The sequence below is a fragment of the Oncorhynchus clarkii genome, chromosome 31 (assembly GCF_045791955.1).
Source record: "Oncorhynchus clarkii lewisi isolate Uvic-CL-2024 chromosome 31, UVic_Ocla_1.0, whole genome shotgun sequence".
Taxonomy (NCBI): domain Eukaryota; kingdom Metazoa; phylum Chordata; class Actinopteri; order Salmoniformes; family Salmonidae; genus Oncorhynchus; species Oncorhynchus clarkii.
Window position 1 is genome coordinate 39177023 of NC_092177.1, and position 17245 is coordinate 39194267.

The window sequence follows — 17245 nt, forward strand, 5'->3', positions numbered from 1 at the left end:
TTTCAAAACTTGATCCTCCAGAAAGTGGAGAGCAACACTTAATCAGCTCCACTACACAATACAATTTTAAAGAAGCCGCGTTCGACAGGATTACCAACACAGACTGACGAGCACAAATAGACAGAAGCCTTCAATATGGCAGACCAATCCGAACTCCAGCCCACTCATTATCTCAGCCAATCATGGCTAGTAGGAAGGCCCACCCTTTTTCTCTGACTTAACCAACAAGGCTCGTAATTTAACAATTTTATTCGTATTTACAGATTTACAGTTTGTTATTAAGGCACATGAAAGTTCACATGTTCTAGAAGGCATTTCTGCCCCCAAAAAACGCATTTTGATAAAAAAATATGTTTTATGTTCAAACGGCTCTCCTGTGAAATCGTGACTCGCGACATACGCCTAGTTTCATGAATCAGGTCACATATGGTCCTTACCCCTACCCCATCTCACCTAGCTACCCCATCTCACCTAGCTACCCCACCCCTAGCTAACTGAAGAAGCATTTCTACTTCTGAAGTATCATTAGTAGCACTAATTCTTACTTCCCTCTTCACTAGAATTTGTCCCAAATTCCTTAGACAAATTGTACCTATTGAACTAAAGATTTCTGTCTCCTTTTTATTTTTGATGTGTCCTTTGTGTTGATCTGCCCTTATTTAAATCTGTTTTGATGCTAAATGTAATTCAATTTATGTTTCTATTGATTTGACATCGTGTATGGCATTATTCCTGCTATCATTTGCATGTTTGCTGCATAGAATGTAATAGAATAAAAATCAAATGGCATCACTGTGCTGTGTCCACTGGCTTGACACGTCACACATTTGGCATTGATTTTGAGGATAACATCTCCACAGCCGTCGCTGTTGTCCAGCTTTGTGGCCAAATTGCCAAAAACTGTCAAACATGGCTATAGAGTACTATGTACTGTGTTTAATAACATAGATTTTTTTTAAACGTTCCTCTTAGCATTCATGTAAAGTGTTGTCAATGCCAACTGTGGCCTCTCATCATCATTCTAGACTCATCTACTCCTCCCTCTCTACTTCTACCCCTCTCCTCACTCCCTCTCTCTCCTTCCCCCTCTCCCCTCATCCCCCTCTCTCCCCCTCCACTCCTCCTTTTCTCTCCAGGCCATCTACTATGAGACAGGTTTCGTGGTGTGTGCTGTGCTCGGCCTGCTCTTCATGGTCCTGTTGCCCCTGGTCGGCCTCTTCTTCTGCCTGTGCCGCTGCTGCGACAACTGTGGTGGCGAGATGCACCAGCGCCAGCGGAAGAACGCAGACTGCCAACGGGGCCTGCTCACCACACTGCTCTTCGCCACCTCACTCGTCATCACGTGAGTCCATATGCGTTGATATCTTCATTCCATGCGCCACTGGTGGCAGTCAACCTTTTTATAGGTCGAGGAGGGTTCACTTAGCTCGATTCCCCTTCTGCGGCCGCAGGGTAGCCTAGTGGTTAGAGCGTTGGACTAGTAACCGGAAGGTTGCAAGTTCAAACCCGTGAGCTGACAAGGTACAAATCTGTCGTTCTGCCCCTGAACAGGCCCACTGTTCCTAGGCCGTCATTGAAAATAAGAATTTGTTCTTAACTGACTTGCCTAGTTGCATAAAGGTAATAAAATAAAAATTCTGCTTTAAAAGTATTTGACTTCAATGGGTTTAAATTGAAAATGTTATTTCAACAGGCCCTGGGTGTTGTTTTAGGGGGTCTTTTGTGCCTCGTCTGGATTATAATCTAGGGAAAACACTGGGTAACTTTGAAGGCTGCTCTAGAAGGTTTGAGGCCACCTGTAAATGTAACACTATAATACCATACATGAATCATGGCTTATATTAATCATGGCTTACATTCTCAGTTTACATCAAGAGGCCCCCTGGAAATCTTCCTCAAAAGGCCCACTGTTACATTTTTAGGCACGGTAGATTTAGACATTTTACATGGAGATATATATTATACATTTTTACTCATTCTCAACAGTCTTTTGATTTCATTTTTGCTGTTCCTGCTTCAGTGTTCTCCCTCACAAGCTTTTACGAACATAGCACATCACCTAGTGGCTGGCATCACCTTAAAAACCTCAGAACATTAGAGTCCAGTGGTGATTGTGAGAAACAAATGGCCAAATGTACTTACAGCACATTATTGCCTAGGAGGTAGAAATAGCCAAATATAGAAACAATACAGACAGTATCTGTGGCTTGCCTCTGGCTCTACGGTGGAGGAGAGAGGATTCACCAGGCTTCATTTCTCTGTTTGATGTTCTTGACTTTACGGCTTTATTGGAGAGAGAGAGTGCCGCATTATTAGAAATTCCAGAGTGGAATCCTAGCTGCCCAGAGACAAGTGTCTGAGAGAGAAAAACCACCTAGAGCCCTTATTTAATCTCCCCGGCCTCCAGACAAAGACTCCTCACCGATTCTAATGAAGCAATTACACTGGGCACAGGAAGGAGGAGACTGCCTCTCGAGCTGAGGGATGTTTTACAGTGAGGACAGGGGTTTTCAAGAAGAGTTTTGATTTGTGTAAGTAAGGCTTGCAGGAATATTACTAGAAAGGGAGAGAGAGGATGAGGCATAAAAAGGACAGGGGTGGTGTATTTTACATTATTTCCAAGAACTGTTTGATTAAATGCGAATGTTCATTTGAAGGTGTAGGCCTATAAGGCTTTCAGGTGTGGCGTATATGCTGAGTGTACAAAACATTAAGAACACCTGCTCCTTCCATGACATTGACTGACCAGGTGAATCCCAGTGAGAGCTATGATCCCTTATTGATGTCACTTGTTAAATCCACTTCAATCACTGTAGATGAAGGGGAGGAGACAGGTTAAAGAAGGATTTTTAAGCCTTGAGACAAATGAGACAAAGGTTGTGTATGTGTGCAGTTCAAATCAAATCAAATCGAATTGTATCAGTCACATGTGCCGAATACAACAGGTGTAGGTAGACCTTACAGTGAAATGCTTACTTACAAGACCTAAACCAACAATGCAGCTTAAAAAATATGAATAAGAATATGAAATAAAAGTAACAAGTAGTTAAAGAGCAGCAGTAAAATAACAATAGAGAGGCTATATACAGGGGGGTACTGGTACAGAGTTAATGTGTGGGGGCACCGGTTAGTCGAGGTAATTGAGGTAATATGTACATGTAGGTAGAGTTATTAAAGTGACTATGCATAGATAATAACAGAGAGTAGCAGCGGCATAAAATAGTGTGTGTGTGTGTGTTGGGGGGTGGGGGTGGGGGTGGGATAGCCATTTGATTAGATGTTCAGGAGTGTTATGGCTTGGGGGTAGTAGCTGTTTAGAAGCCTCTTGGACCTAGATGTGGTGCTCCGGTACCTCTTGCCATGCGGGAGCAGAGAGAACAGTCTATGACTTGGGTGGCTGGAGTCTTTGACAATTTTTAGGGCCTTCCTCTGACACCGCCTGGTATAGAGGTCCTGAATGGCAGGAAGCTTGGCCCCAGTGATGTACTAGGCCGTACGCACTACCGTCTGTCGGAGGCCAAGCAGTTGCCATACCAGGCAGTGATGCAACCTGTCAGGATGCTCTCAATGGTGCTGTTGTAGAACCTTTTGAGGATCTGAGGCCCCATGCCAAAACTTTTCAGTTTCCTGAGGGGGAATAGGTTTTGTTGTGCCCTCTTCACGACTGTCTTTAATGTCCTCATGTTATTTTCTTGGGGATGTGGACACCAAGGAACTTGAAGCTCTCAACCTGCTCCACTACAGCCCCGTCGATGAGAATGTTGGCGTGCTCAGTCCTCCTTTTCCTGTAGTCCACAATCATTTCCTTTGACTTGGTCACGTTGAGGGAGAGGTTGTTGTCCTGGCACCACACAACCAGGTCTCTGACCTCCTCCCTATAGGCTGTCTTGTCGTTGTCGGTGATCAGGCCTACCACTGTTGTGTCATCGGAAAACTTAATGATGGTGTTGGAGTCGTGCCTGGCCATACAGTCTTGAGTGAACAGGGAGTACAGGAGGGGACTGAGCACACACCCCTGGGGTGCTCCTGTGTTGAGGATCAGCATGGCGGATGTGTTGTTACCTACCTTTACCACCTGGGGGTGGCCCGTCAAGAAGTCCAGGATGCTGTTGCAGAGGGAGGTGTTTAGTCCCAGGGTTCTTCGCTTATTGATGAGCTTTGAGGACACTATGGTGTTGAACGCTGAGCTGTAGTCAATGAATAGCATTCTCACATAGGTGTTCCTTTTGTCCAGGTGGGAAAGGGCAGTGTGTAGTGCAATAGAGGTTGAATCATCTGTGGATCTGTTACGACGGTATGCAAATTGGAGTGGGTCTAGGGTTTCTGGGATAATGGTGTTGATGTGAGCCATGACCAGCCTTTCAAAGAACTTAATGGCTACAGACGTGAGTGCTACAGCTCAGAAGTTATTTAGGCAAGTTACCTTGGTGTGCTTGGGCACAGGGACTATGGTGGTCTGCTTAAAACATGTTGCTATTACAGAATTGGACAGGGAGAGGTTGATAATGTCAGTGAAGACACTTGCCAGTTGGTCAACGCATGCTTGCTTGACACGTCCTGGTAATCCGTCTGGCCCTGCGGCCTGGTAAATGTTGACCTGTTTAAAAGGTCTTACTCACATCGGCTGCGGAGAGCGTGATCACACAGTCGTCCAGAACAGCTGGTGCTCTCATGCATGTTTCAGTGTTATTTGCCTCAAAGCGAGCATAGAAGTAGTTTAGCTCGTCTGGTAGGCTCATGTCACTGAGCAGCTTTCAGCTGTGCTTCCCTTTGTAGTCTGTAATGGTTTGCAAGCCCTGCCACATCCGGTGAGCTTCGGAGTCGGTGTAGTACCATTCAATCTTAGTCCTGTATTGATGTTTGCCTGTTTGATGTTCCCTGGCCACTAGTCCCTGGCCACTAGGAGCACCGCCTCTGGATGAGCGTTTTCCTGTTTGCTTATGGCGGAATACAGCTCATTGAGTGTTTTCTTAGTGCTAGCAATCTGTCTGTGGTGGTATGTAGACAGCTATGAAAAATACAGATGAAAACCTACCTCTAGGTAGGTAGTGTGGTCTACAGCTTATCATGAGATACTCTACCTCAGGCAAGCAAAACCTTGAGACTTCCTTAGATATCGTGCACCAGCTGTTGTTTACAAATATACATAGTCCGCCGCCCCTTGTCTTACCAGACGCCGCTGTTCTATCCTGCCGATACAGCATATAACCAGCCAGCTGTATGTTGATAATGTCGTCGTTCAGCCACAACTCCATGAAGCATAAGATTTTACAGTTTTTAATGACCCGTTGGAAGTTTAATCTTTCTCGTAGGTCATGGATTTTATTTTCCAATGAATACAGTGGGGGTTTAGTCGATTTCCTATGATTTTTCTCCATCTTCTCTTCTTTTCACGCAAATGATAGGGATTTGGGCCTTGTCCCAGGGAAGCAGCATGCCCTTCACACCGGGCTCGTCGGCCTCGTTAAAGGAGAAAAAAGCTTCTGCCAGTTTATGTCGAGTAATCGCTGTTCTGATGTCTATAAGTTATTTTTGGTCATAAGAGACAGTAGCAGCAACATTATGTACAAAATACCTTCTTTTTTTTAAGTTACAAAAAACGCAAAAAAACGAACAAAAAACACTTATTTCTTATTTTTCCACCACAGCCATACCAGAGCTATTATCGAAGTTTGACAGTCCACTACATTACTGAAAACTGGAAATTGCTAAATGTCTGCCTCCAGACGCCTTACTTCTCCGATGATCATACGGGTCTCAGACTCTCTGGCATCGTGGAAGATGAGCGAAGACCGACAGGTGTGCATGACAACTGACAGCAGGAGCAGCATGATAAAAGCATTGCGCTTGAACAACTGAGCCCTTTGGGCTTCACCTAGCCATCGGTAAATGTGACATTGGATAATTAAAGTGCGTTCAAAAAAGTTATGTTCAGGCCAGCTGTAGGCTAATGTGTTAGTAGTTGTGTCATTCTGCCAATCCAATAGCAAATAACCACAGGCTGTTTTAATTATAACAACAAATTAACTCAATTAATACATTTTCAATCAAAATGATTACATGAATTACATATTCAAACAGCTAGTGGTCAAACATTCCCAAACAATAGAATAGACGTGTGGGTGTGTGTTGCTCATTTGTTTTGCACAAATAGGCCTTGAGGTATATATTTTTTTATCTTTGAATTATGTCTTGGCCTTTTTTAATTTGTTTAGAGGAAAAACAAGAAATCAAGATATATTTCGTGAATCATCCAAACCACTGAAAAAGATTTAGATATGACTTTTAGGCCATATCGCCCAGCCCTAGTTAGGAGCACGTAAAACTTCAGCCACCTTTCTCCGGCGCCATGATTCAGAGGGTGGATGGGCAAGACGAAAGATTAAAGTGCCTTTGAACAGGATATGGTAGTAGGTGCCAGGCGCACCGGTTTGGGTCAAGAACTACAACACTGCTGGGTTTTTCACTCTCAACAGTTTCCCATGTGTATTAAGAATGGTCCACCACCTGAAGGACATCCAGCCAATTTGACACAACTATGGGAAGCATTGGAGTCAACATGGGCCAGCATCCCTGTGGAACGCTTTCGACTCCTTGTGGAGTCCGTGCCCCTGACAAATTGAGGGTGTTCTGAGGGCAAAGGGGAATGTGTTCTTAATGTTTTCTACACTTAGTGTAGGTTGGTATGCCAAAGATGTCTTAGAAAAGCTGGTGTAGCATGAAATCGTGTTTTGTAAGGTAGGTCCTATTTGCCTTTAGTTGTGTCACTGGTACAAGGTCCGACTGGTTCAGAACCCCTCGGAAAAACAAACACGTTTAGATATAAACCATTTAAAGGGACAGTGAGCTGAATGTCTCGTCTAAGGTCACACATCCGACCAGACAGACAGGTGCACTGACTGCAGTCGAGGTAAAGATGCTAGAGGATAGGGAAGATGAGACAGCTTGTCCTCTGTGTACTCTCCCATCCATTTCACATTTAGCTCAGGCTTGAAATAGAGCAGCACAGTCACCATACATTCTTAATCGCTTTGTAAATGTTGGAATCGTGTCACTTCCAATGTCAGTCCCAGTCCCGTGACTTTCCTAATGTTTTGGGTTTAATCCCACATCGCAACAGTGCCGTTTCGCTACGTAAAGCCACAGACTGTGTTCTGAGTAAAACACTGTGCCTAGTGTGAGTCCCTTCACCCCAACCCCTGTTAGGGGTACTAGATATGAAATGCCTGCACACACAACATTACACATATTGAATGACACATTGTTTGAGTGGAATAACTTTTTCATGATAATAATCCCCTGTAATTCCCCGAAGAGACTAAAAAACAAATAAGTACAGTTCTTCAAAAGAAATGGATGGAGACTACCGATTATGTTTGGACCACAGGAGAATAATCAGTAGCACGACATACTAGACCTGTATGGTTGATGATGATAATGATAATTTGCTGTCGACAAGTAAGTAGAGGTTCCCTTGTCTCGTAATGGGCCCCATGATGTGATCCACTGGGGTCAATTTCCAGACCAGTCTATTTCTAGACCATTTAGTTTGCCCAGTACTACAGAACCAAGTTGCAAACTAGTATTTGCCAATGTAGTGGACCCAAGTATGTTATTTCTGTCCCTGTCTAGAAGTATTAACACGAGATACAGAATATACAAATATACAGTGCCTTCAGAAAGTATTCACACCCCTTGACTTTTTCCACATTTTTGTTGTGTTACACACAATATCCCATAATGTCGAAGTGGAATTATATTTTTCGGAATACTTACAAATGAATTAAAAATGGAACGCTGAAATGTCTCGAGTCAGTACGTATTCTACCCCTAATGTTATGACAAGCCTAAATAAGTTAACGCGTAAAACTGTGCTTAACATGTCACAGAAGTTACATAAACTCTGTGTGAATGACTACCTCATCTCTGTATCCCACACATACAGTGATCTGTAAGGTCCCTCTGTCGAGCAGTGAATTTCAAACACAGATTCAACCACAAAGACCAGGGAGGTTTTCCAATGCCTCGCAAAGAAGGGCACCTATTGGTAGATGGGTATAAAAAAAAACACACACAAAAAACAGACATTGAATATATCCCTTTGAGCGTGGTGAAGTTATTAATTACACTTTGGACGGTGTATCAATACACAAAGTCACTACCAAGATACAGGTGTCCTTCCTTACTCATTTGCCAGAGAGGAAGGAAACCGCTCAGGGATTTCACCTTGAGGCCAATGGTGACTTTAAAACAGATACAGAGTTTAATGGCTGTGATAGGAGAACATTTAGAATGGATCAACAACATTGCAGTTATTCCACAATACTAACCTAAATGACAGAGTGAAAAGAAGGAAGCCTGTGCAGAATGGAAATATTCCAAAACGTGCATCCTGTTTGCGTTAAGGCACTAAAGTAAAACAGGCAAATAATGGGGCAAATAAATGAACTTCATGTCCTGAATACAAAGTGTTCTGTTTGGGGCAAACACAACACATCACTGAGTACCACTCAATATATTTCCAAGCACGGTGGTGGCTGCATCATGTTATGAATATGCTTTTTGGTGGAATTGAAAGAAACAGAATAGATCTAAGCACAGGCAAAATCCTAGTGGAAAACCTGGTTCAGGCTGCTTTCCAACAGACACTAGGAGACAAATTCACATTACAGCAGGACAATAACCTAAAAACACAAGGCCAAATATACACTGGAGTTGCTTACCAAGACTACATTAGGCCTTTTCACACTGGCATTGTTTTTAGTCCTGGGCTATCTTAGCTCCAGGCCAGATAGACTGTCCCTGTGCTAGCTTAGCCTGTGTTCATACAAGCATTTGTTAACCCTGGTCTGTGCTTTAGCCCTGGGCTAGAGATTCTTGTATTCCAAATTCCTTGGATAACGCGGACAAACACAACATGCGACCAACATTCTTCCGCTGACACACGTCCAATGTTAGAAGCAATACAACATTTATTAACACATTATTTCCTCTTGCTTCTAGCCCAGCATTTGATTTCCAACACAGTGGTTGATGGTTTGTATAAACCTTGCTGTGTCTGCCTGTTCCGGCAATCGGGAACAGTGTTTAACTTTTGAAATTCGATCTCACCCCTGTACTGCAAATGCATGCAAACGATCAATACATCAACTTTTCTGATCCCGGCGAAATCATGCAGCAATGTTATTAGCATGGATATATGCAATAACATGTCAATAGAAAAGCATTGAAAACAGAGGGAAATGCCCTTCCAGCTGTAGAGTTTGTAGCTTTAGTTGGCTAAGTGAGAGGAGGTTAGCCAGCCTGCATATAGCAACCATTTTTTAGGCATAGCAACCAATGTTTTTGCATGGATTAAAGTATCTTTTGGTTTAAATAGTATAAATGTACTTGTCAAAATAACGCGCAGAACGCATTTCAGGCATCACGAGCATGAAAGTGCCACTCTTGTGATTGGACAGTGAGCATTCTAGGCGTTATTTTGGCACCGTGTTTCTGGGGCTAACCCTGAAAAGCTCCGGAGCAGGGCCAGCTAGCCTTGGGCTAAAGTTGATGCTAGCCCACTTTACAACGTGCAAGTGTGAACACTCGCTTAGCCCCAGGCTAAAATCTCCCTTAGCCCAGGGCTACGGCGCAGTGTGAACACTCGCTTAGCCCCAGGCTAAAATCTCCCTTAGCCCAGGGCTACGGCGCAGTGTGAAAGTGCCTATTGAATGTTTCCTGAGTGGCCTAGTTACAGCTTTGACTTAAATCGGTTTGAAAATCTATGGCAAGACATGAAAATGGCTGTCTAGCGATGATCAACAACCAACTTCACAGTTTGAAGAATTTAAAAAAGAATAATGTGCAAATATTGTACAATCCACGTGTGCAAAGCTCTTAGAGACTTACCCTGAAAGACTCAAAACTGTAATCCCTGCCAAATGCGATTCTAATATGTATTGACTCAGGGGTTGAATACTTATGTAATCAAGATATATATATATATTTTTTTGCTTTTATTTTTTTGTACAAATATTAAACATTTTCTTCCACTTTGACATTACAGAGTATTTTATGTTGATCGTTGATCAAAAAATGACAATGAACTACATTTGAATCCCAGTTTGCAACACATCAAAATATGGGAAAAGTCTAGGGGTATGAGTACTTTCTGAAGGCACTGTGTGATGTATTGGGGGCCCCGTTCTGCCTTATGTCTTTAGCAACGTAAGATGTGCTTGATTAATAATTAACGACGTGACCCAATTAATGTGTTGAAACAAATTCTCATCACTGCCCTGCTTTCTCCGGGTGCACAGAACACTGTCAGTGTGGTGTTACATGCCATGGTGAGCTGAACACACAGACGCACTCATAGGCGCAGACTCACACATAGGCACGCATAAGCGCATGCACATTTGCACGCACACAAACTCGGGCACATGCCTACATACAAACACATAGACACACACACTTTCACACTCTCTCACACACCTCAACACACACACACACACTCGCACACCACCGGGACACATCTCGCGCATGGCTATCTTTAGTAGATTCTTTTGATATTGGGTTGAGTATTAAGTTAAATCTGTCACAAAGGAATCAGAAATGACTTCAGAGAGTTGTAGGATTTAAAGGAATAGCCATGGTATTCTTCAATCAGTAGACTTGGGGGCTGTATTGTTTTGGCTTCTACTTTGTATACTCTACATGTGTTACTGTATCAGATGAAACCTTCAAATCAACCTTTTAATCTTCCAGGTATTACATTGTTATCACCTCACCTGCTGGTACTTGTCTTCCACACTCTCTTGTTCACAAGTAATACACAATTTGTGGCATTTTGGCTGAGCTGACCTTAATATAATGTGATGTATTGCCCACTCACATATTTGATAAATTTTCAGTTATGAAACATATGAGATGGATTGTTTTTGCTTCTTAACATAAGCACACACTACAGTATAGAGCCATACAGTCCTTAACCTGTATATGAGTACTGTATGGCTCTTACACACACTACCTCTCCTTGCACATCATTATTGTCAGATGATTATATCCCTCCACAGCCACCTCTCTCAGCCAACAGTGAGCTCCCCAGAATCTGTTGCCAAGGCACTAAACTCCTGCCGTTGTGCCTTGTTGTCATTTGAGAGCGATATAAAAGGGTGGCACCGCTGTACTGTAGCTCTGCGAGCAGAGCATCTGCTTTAACAAGATACAGATAGGCACGACAGAGACAGGCGGAGGGACGGACAGACGGACGGCAGATGGACGAACGGACGGACGGACAGTACAAACTGGCAAGCGAGCACACAGACAGACAGACCACACAGACAGACAACACAGACCGACCGACTGACGGGGGAGACAGATCGACCGTCCCACAGACAGACAGGGGAGGGCCCATCTTACATCTTAGTGCAGATTCTGAGTCATCAAAGCCCAAGCTAATAATATCAGGCCCCCCGAAAAGATGAGCCCCAGACAGGTCATCACAGGCGACTGAGGAGAGATATTATTACCCCTGTTAATGAAAGCGTATTATGGTGTAAATAATGATTACTGTAGCATCATTAGCTGTTGAACTATTGAACTTTCTCAGGGTAAATTCAGTAATGAGGTAGTCACGCCCTGACCAATTTTTCGGGTTTTTAAAAAGCGCTGTTGCTTAATGTTCGCTCGTCTACAATCTTAAGTTGAAGGAATGGAGAAAAAGGGCTGAACATTATAGATGATAGTAGGGCTGACTCCATTTAGTCGACTGATTGTTTGGTTGACTGAGATTTCTTTTTCCGAGCAGTCGCAATCATTTGTTTTTTCATGGCGCACAAGACACCTGTCTGATTCGTCTCAGTGGACTGATCCATTGCCGAGGCCACGGGGAGGTCACAGTCCATCACTCTGAGACATGTGTTACTGAAATTGTATATGGTTATATTATGTAAAAAATAATGGTGCAACACTAATAAATCGAATATAATTTTATAACAAATGCGCTTTCTCCCGAGTTGGATACGGTCGCTGTCCACGGTTCTGAAACATAATCTTAGGTGCGCCGTAGAATTGGTGCCTTTCCCTATGTTGCTGTGTGCATAATAGCAAAATGAACCGGCATATTGGGATTGAGAACAATGCAGCGGAGGCAGCAGCAGCAAAGATGAGAAAACAGCCCTTGCCTTAAGCCCTATTCGGACGGGATTAGTTTTACTGGGTGATCAGGTAATGTAATTATGTGCACAAGCACAAAACAGCACATCTGTAATTTTTGTCCAGTCTGAATCTGCCATGTCAGTAATTTGAACATGGCAGGAGAGTAAGAATTCCAGCCAGAATAATGTTTTTTTGGCAAACTCCAAGGTCCTCTGATAATGCTAGTCTCGTGGAATAACTGATTCGACAAAAATGTAACGAAGTGCTGCTCATAACCTGAATACGAAGGGCCTACATACAGTGCATTCAGAAAGTATTCAGACCCCTTGACTTTTCCACATTTTGGAACGTTACAGCCTTATTCTAAAATTGATTAAATACATGTTTTCGTCATCAATCTACACACAATACCCCATAATGACAAAGCAAAACAGGTTTTTATACATTTTTGCAAATGTATTACAAATTAAAAACAGGAATACCTTATTTACGTAAGTATTCAGCTCAGGTGCATCTTGTTTCCATTGATCATCCTTGAGATGTTTCTAAAACTTGATTGGAGTCCACCTGTGGTAAATTAAATGCGCTGGATATGATTTGGAAAGGCATACACCTGTCTATATAAGGCCCCACAGTTGACAGTGCAGGTAAGAGCAAAAACCAAGACATGAGGTCGAAGGAATTGTCCATAGAGCCCCGAGACAGGATTGTGTCAAGGCACAGAATGTCTGCACCATTGACGGTCCCCAAGAACACAGTGTCCTCCATCATTCTTAAATGGAAGAAGTTTGGAACCACTAAGACTCTTCCTAGAGCTGGCCGCCTGGCCAAAATGAGCAATCGTGTGAAAAAGGCTTTGGTCAGGGAGGTGACCAAGAACCCGATGGTCACTCTGACACCGCTCCAAAGTTCCTCTGTGGAGATGGGAGAACGTTCCAGAAGGACAACCATCTCTGCAGCACTCCACCAATCAGCCCTTAATGATAGAGTGGCCAGATGGAAGCCACTGCTCACATGACAGCCGGCTAAAAGGCAACTAAAGACTCTCAGACCACGAGAAACAAGATTATCTGGTCTGATGAAACCAGAGGTCTCTTTGGCCTGAATGCCAAGCGTCACGTCTGGAGGAAACCTGGCTCCATCCCTACTGTGAAGCATGGTGGTGACAGCATCATACTTACTGTGGGGATGTTTTTTAGGGGCAGAGACTGTGAGACTAGTCAGGATCAAGGGAAAGATAAACGGAGCAAAGTACAGAGAGATCCTTGATGAAAACCTGCCACAGAGCGCTCAGGACCTCAGACTGGGGTGAATGTTCACCTTCCAACAGGACAACGACCCTAAGCACACAGCCAAGACAACACAGGAGTGGCTTCGGGTCTCTGAATGTCCTTGAGTTGCCCAGCCAGAGCCCGGGCTTGAACCCAATCGAACATCTCCGGAGAGACCTGAAAATAGCTGTGCAGCAACGCTCCCCATCCAACCTGACAGAGCTTGAACGGATCTGCAGAGAAGAATGTGAGAAACTCCCCAAATACAGGTGTGCCAAGCTTGTAGCGTCATACCCAAGAAGACTCAAGGCTGTAATCGCTGCCAAAGGTGCTTCAACAAAGTACTGAGCAAAGGGTCTGAATACTTATGTAAATGGTATGTTTCAGTTTTGTATTTTTAATACAAAAATATTGTTTTGCTTTGTCAATATGGGATATTGTGTGTAGATTGATGTGGGGGGAAAACAATTTAGTCAATTTTAGAATAAGGCTGTAACATAACAAAATGTGGAAAAAGTAAAGCGGTCTGAATACTTTCTGAATGCACTGTATATCAACTTTCACAGTGAATGTTTTGTGTGTATGAATTTAATATTGCCAAATGCATCAGTAAAAAATATTACGCCTAGTTAATGTAACCCTTGCTGTTAATAGATCGTAAAGCAGCATACAACTGACCTAAAGATTTACAAATGATAAGTTCACTTTCGCATCCATAGTCTTAAAACCCCTCTCAGGTCCAAGTGCACTGTTTCGCTGACATCTGAAGACTTGGGGGGGGGGGGCATTTAGGACGTCTACTGCGGATTGCTAAAACATCCTAATGATTACGATCACACTTCTTCAATTCAAATATTGTGGCGACACTATACCAAAGATGGTGTGGTTTAGAAACTTGGGAACCAAGCTGGAGCTATCAGTGTAGCCCTGTTATCGCCTGCATTCCAGCCTTCCGTCATATCTGTCAATTTATTTAAAAAAAAAATTAAAGAATTACAGGGGGAAGTTTGGATCGTCCGAATCGTCCTCTGGAATAACGGACGTTCTGGGGTCATAATTACAGAACCAACGTTCTCTAGTAATTCTAGTCCCGTGCAAATAGGGCTTTGCCTAATTGTCTTTGAAAATTGCCGGAGCAAACTGAAACTTAATTAGGTCTATAATCAATAGCCTAACTGTTAAATGTGCCTGGCTTTGTAAACCATCCACATATGTCTACAGAAATAAGACAGATCTTGCTTCTGTTGCCTGTTTGAGTGTTTGTTTAATAGCCTGCTCATTCTGTGACCACCAAGCCTCATGCAATCAGCAAATGTCGGATGAAGCAATTTCACAGATTTGGCTGTTTTTCATCTTTGCAATGCTGTAATAAAGGCTTTACGATTGTTTTTTTTTTTTTGTTCAAACAGAGGGGCATTACTTCTGATTTATTTATTGTTGTTGACACTGTATACAGGCAGAAAAATCATATTGTAATCTAACAGCACCTGTTTGTCACATAAAGTATGACATTATATACATATAATATACACGGTGCTCTTGCTGCATTTTTCTTGATCTCCTTCCTATTGTTATTATTAGAGTTATTGTTATGATCATCATTATAATAATAAGTCATGTCAATATCATTAGTAGGCTTTGTATAGTAATCTTGTATAACCACCATTAAGCTTTGGCCTAAGAGCGTGTCCTGTTTAGTCTACCGTAATTTACTAAGGCCTATATTTAGGCTACTGTATCAATCAATCAATCATTCATTTGTTCATGCCATCACACAGCACATGATACATTCCTGCTTTGAAATGAAATCACGCATTTTACTTTTAATTAAATAACAAATGGAGCTTTGAATAATTAGCCTAAACAAAAAATAAACCGCAATTCACGAATGCATTCAACTGTTTTTAGTCTTCTGTAATAAAGGCTTTATATAAAACAGACTCTGTTACACTTATTTATTTAGTGGTGTTTACACTGTTCCAAATGGTCAGAAAAAATATTGTAATCTAACAGCAACTGTTTGGCACACAATATTCACGCAACACTTGCTCCTATACCCTCCTTTTTCTGGATCTCCAGTAGTTTCCACAACTAAGTCAAATGTCTTCCACAAATCTGACTTCCCCTTTCCCTCCTGAGCAACCAGTAAATATTTGTCCGTTTCGAGTTTATTTTTCATATCCTCTGCATCCGTTTTACTGTCGACATTACTGTGTTTGGAGATTGTTATAACCAAATGTTTTATTTATTTATTAATTTTAAAAATATATATATTTCCTTTATTACCCTCCAACCCTACCAACCCTCCCCCAATTTATTAACGTGATTATGATAGGCTATAGGTCAGGCCCTACTGGTCACATGCATGCAATGCTTACATGTTTCACGTAAAGAGAGCAAGGGTCAAGGGATTAGGGAATGTTTTTCCGAAACAAGTAAGAAACTTAATGGCTGAAATTATGTTGCAAGCTTCAGCACGGACATACACAATAAACACTTGCTGTGCTGTGGGGCCTTTTCGCTGCAGTAGGGAGGAGTGCGAGACAATGTGCGTCAGTCACACAGGCACTCACTGTCATTTATTTTTAACACAGTGTGATTATTGGGCTCATTCTTGAATTATTTGTGTGTCTTAATTATTTCTTCAAACAGTGTGCTTAAAGCACATGTAGTATATGTCATGTACTGTCATGTTGTGTCTTGTCTCTGTCCTTTCCCTTCACCCTGTCTCCCTCTGCTGGTCGTTGTTAGGTTACCTTTTCTCCCCCTCTTTCCCCCAGCTGTGTCTTGTCTCCTCCTAACCACCTCGTCACCCCTTTTCCCACCTGTTCCCTTTTTCCCTCTGATTAGGTCCCTATATCTCTCTCTGTTTCTGCTCCTGTCCTTGTCGGATTCTTGTTTGTTGTGTTTCATGCCTGAACCAGACTATCGTCATGTTTGCTGTAACCTTGTCCTGTCCTGTCGGAATCTGCCGGTCTATCTGAGCCTACCTATGTTTGGTTATTAAAGAAGCTCTGTTTAAGTTAGTTCGCTTTTGGGTCCTCATTCACTCACCGTAACAGAAGAATCCGACCAAGAATGGACCCAGCGACTTCGGATCCTCTCCACTCAGCCGTCGGGATCCAGGGAGCGATGCTAGGCAGACACGAGCAGGAATTGTCTGCTGCTCGACATGCCGTTGAGACCCTGGCCACCCAAGTCTCCAACCTCACAGAACAGGTTCACCATCTCCGCCTCGATCCACCGGCCACTTCGAGGGCTTTCGAATCTCCGGAGCCCAGAATCAATAACCCGCCGTGTTACTCTGGGGAGCCCACTGAATGCCGCTCGTTCCTCACCCAGTGTGATATTGTGTTTTCTCTCCAGCCCAACACTTACTCCAGGAGCACTGCTCGTGTCGCCTACGTCATATCTCTCCTTATTGGACGGGCTCGTGAGTGGGGCACGGCAATCTGGGAGGCAAGGGCTGAGTGTACTAACCAGTATCAAGACTTTAAGGAGGAGATGATACGGGTTTTTGATCGATCTGTTTTTGGGGAGGAGGCTTCCAGGGCCCTGTCTTCCCTATGTCAAGGCAATCGATCCATAACAGACTACTCTATTGAGTTTCGCACTCTTGCTGTCTCCAGTGGCTGGAACGAGCCGGCCTTGCTCGCTCGTCTTCTGGAGGGTTTCCGCGCAGAGGTAAAGGATGAGATTCTCTCCCGGGAGGTTCCTTCCAGCGTGGATTCCTTGATTGAACTCGCTATTCGCATTGAGCGACGGGTTGATCTTCGTCACCGAGCTCGTGGAAAGGAGCTCGCGCTCTCCGTCGCCTCCCTCTCCGCATCACT

At 43.2% G+C, this 17245-nt stretch overlaps 1 protein-coding gene across 6 annotated transcripts in view; it reads left to right on the plus strand.

Moving 5' to 3' along the window:
* LOC139390606 (prominin-1-A-like) overlaps nt 1-17245 on the plus strand; it is a 119376-nt gene that overhangs the window by 44335 nt on the left and 57796 nt on the right. For all 6 annotated transcript variants that reach the window (XM_071137837.1, XM_071137841.1, XM_071137838.1 and 3 more), the window contains one exon: nt 1137-1342. In XM_071137837.1, the coding sequence (XP_070993938.1) occupies nt 1137-1342 (206 nt within the window). The remainder of the gene's footprint in view (nt 1-1136; nt 1343-17245) is intronic.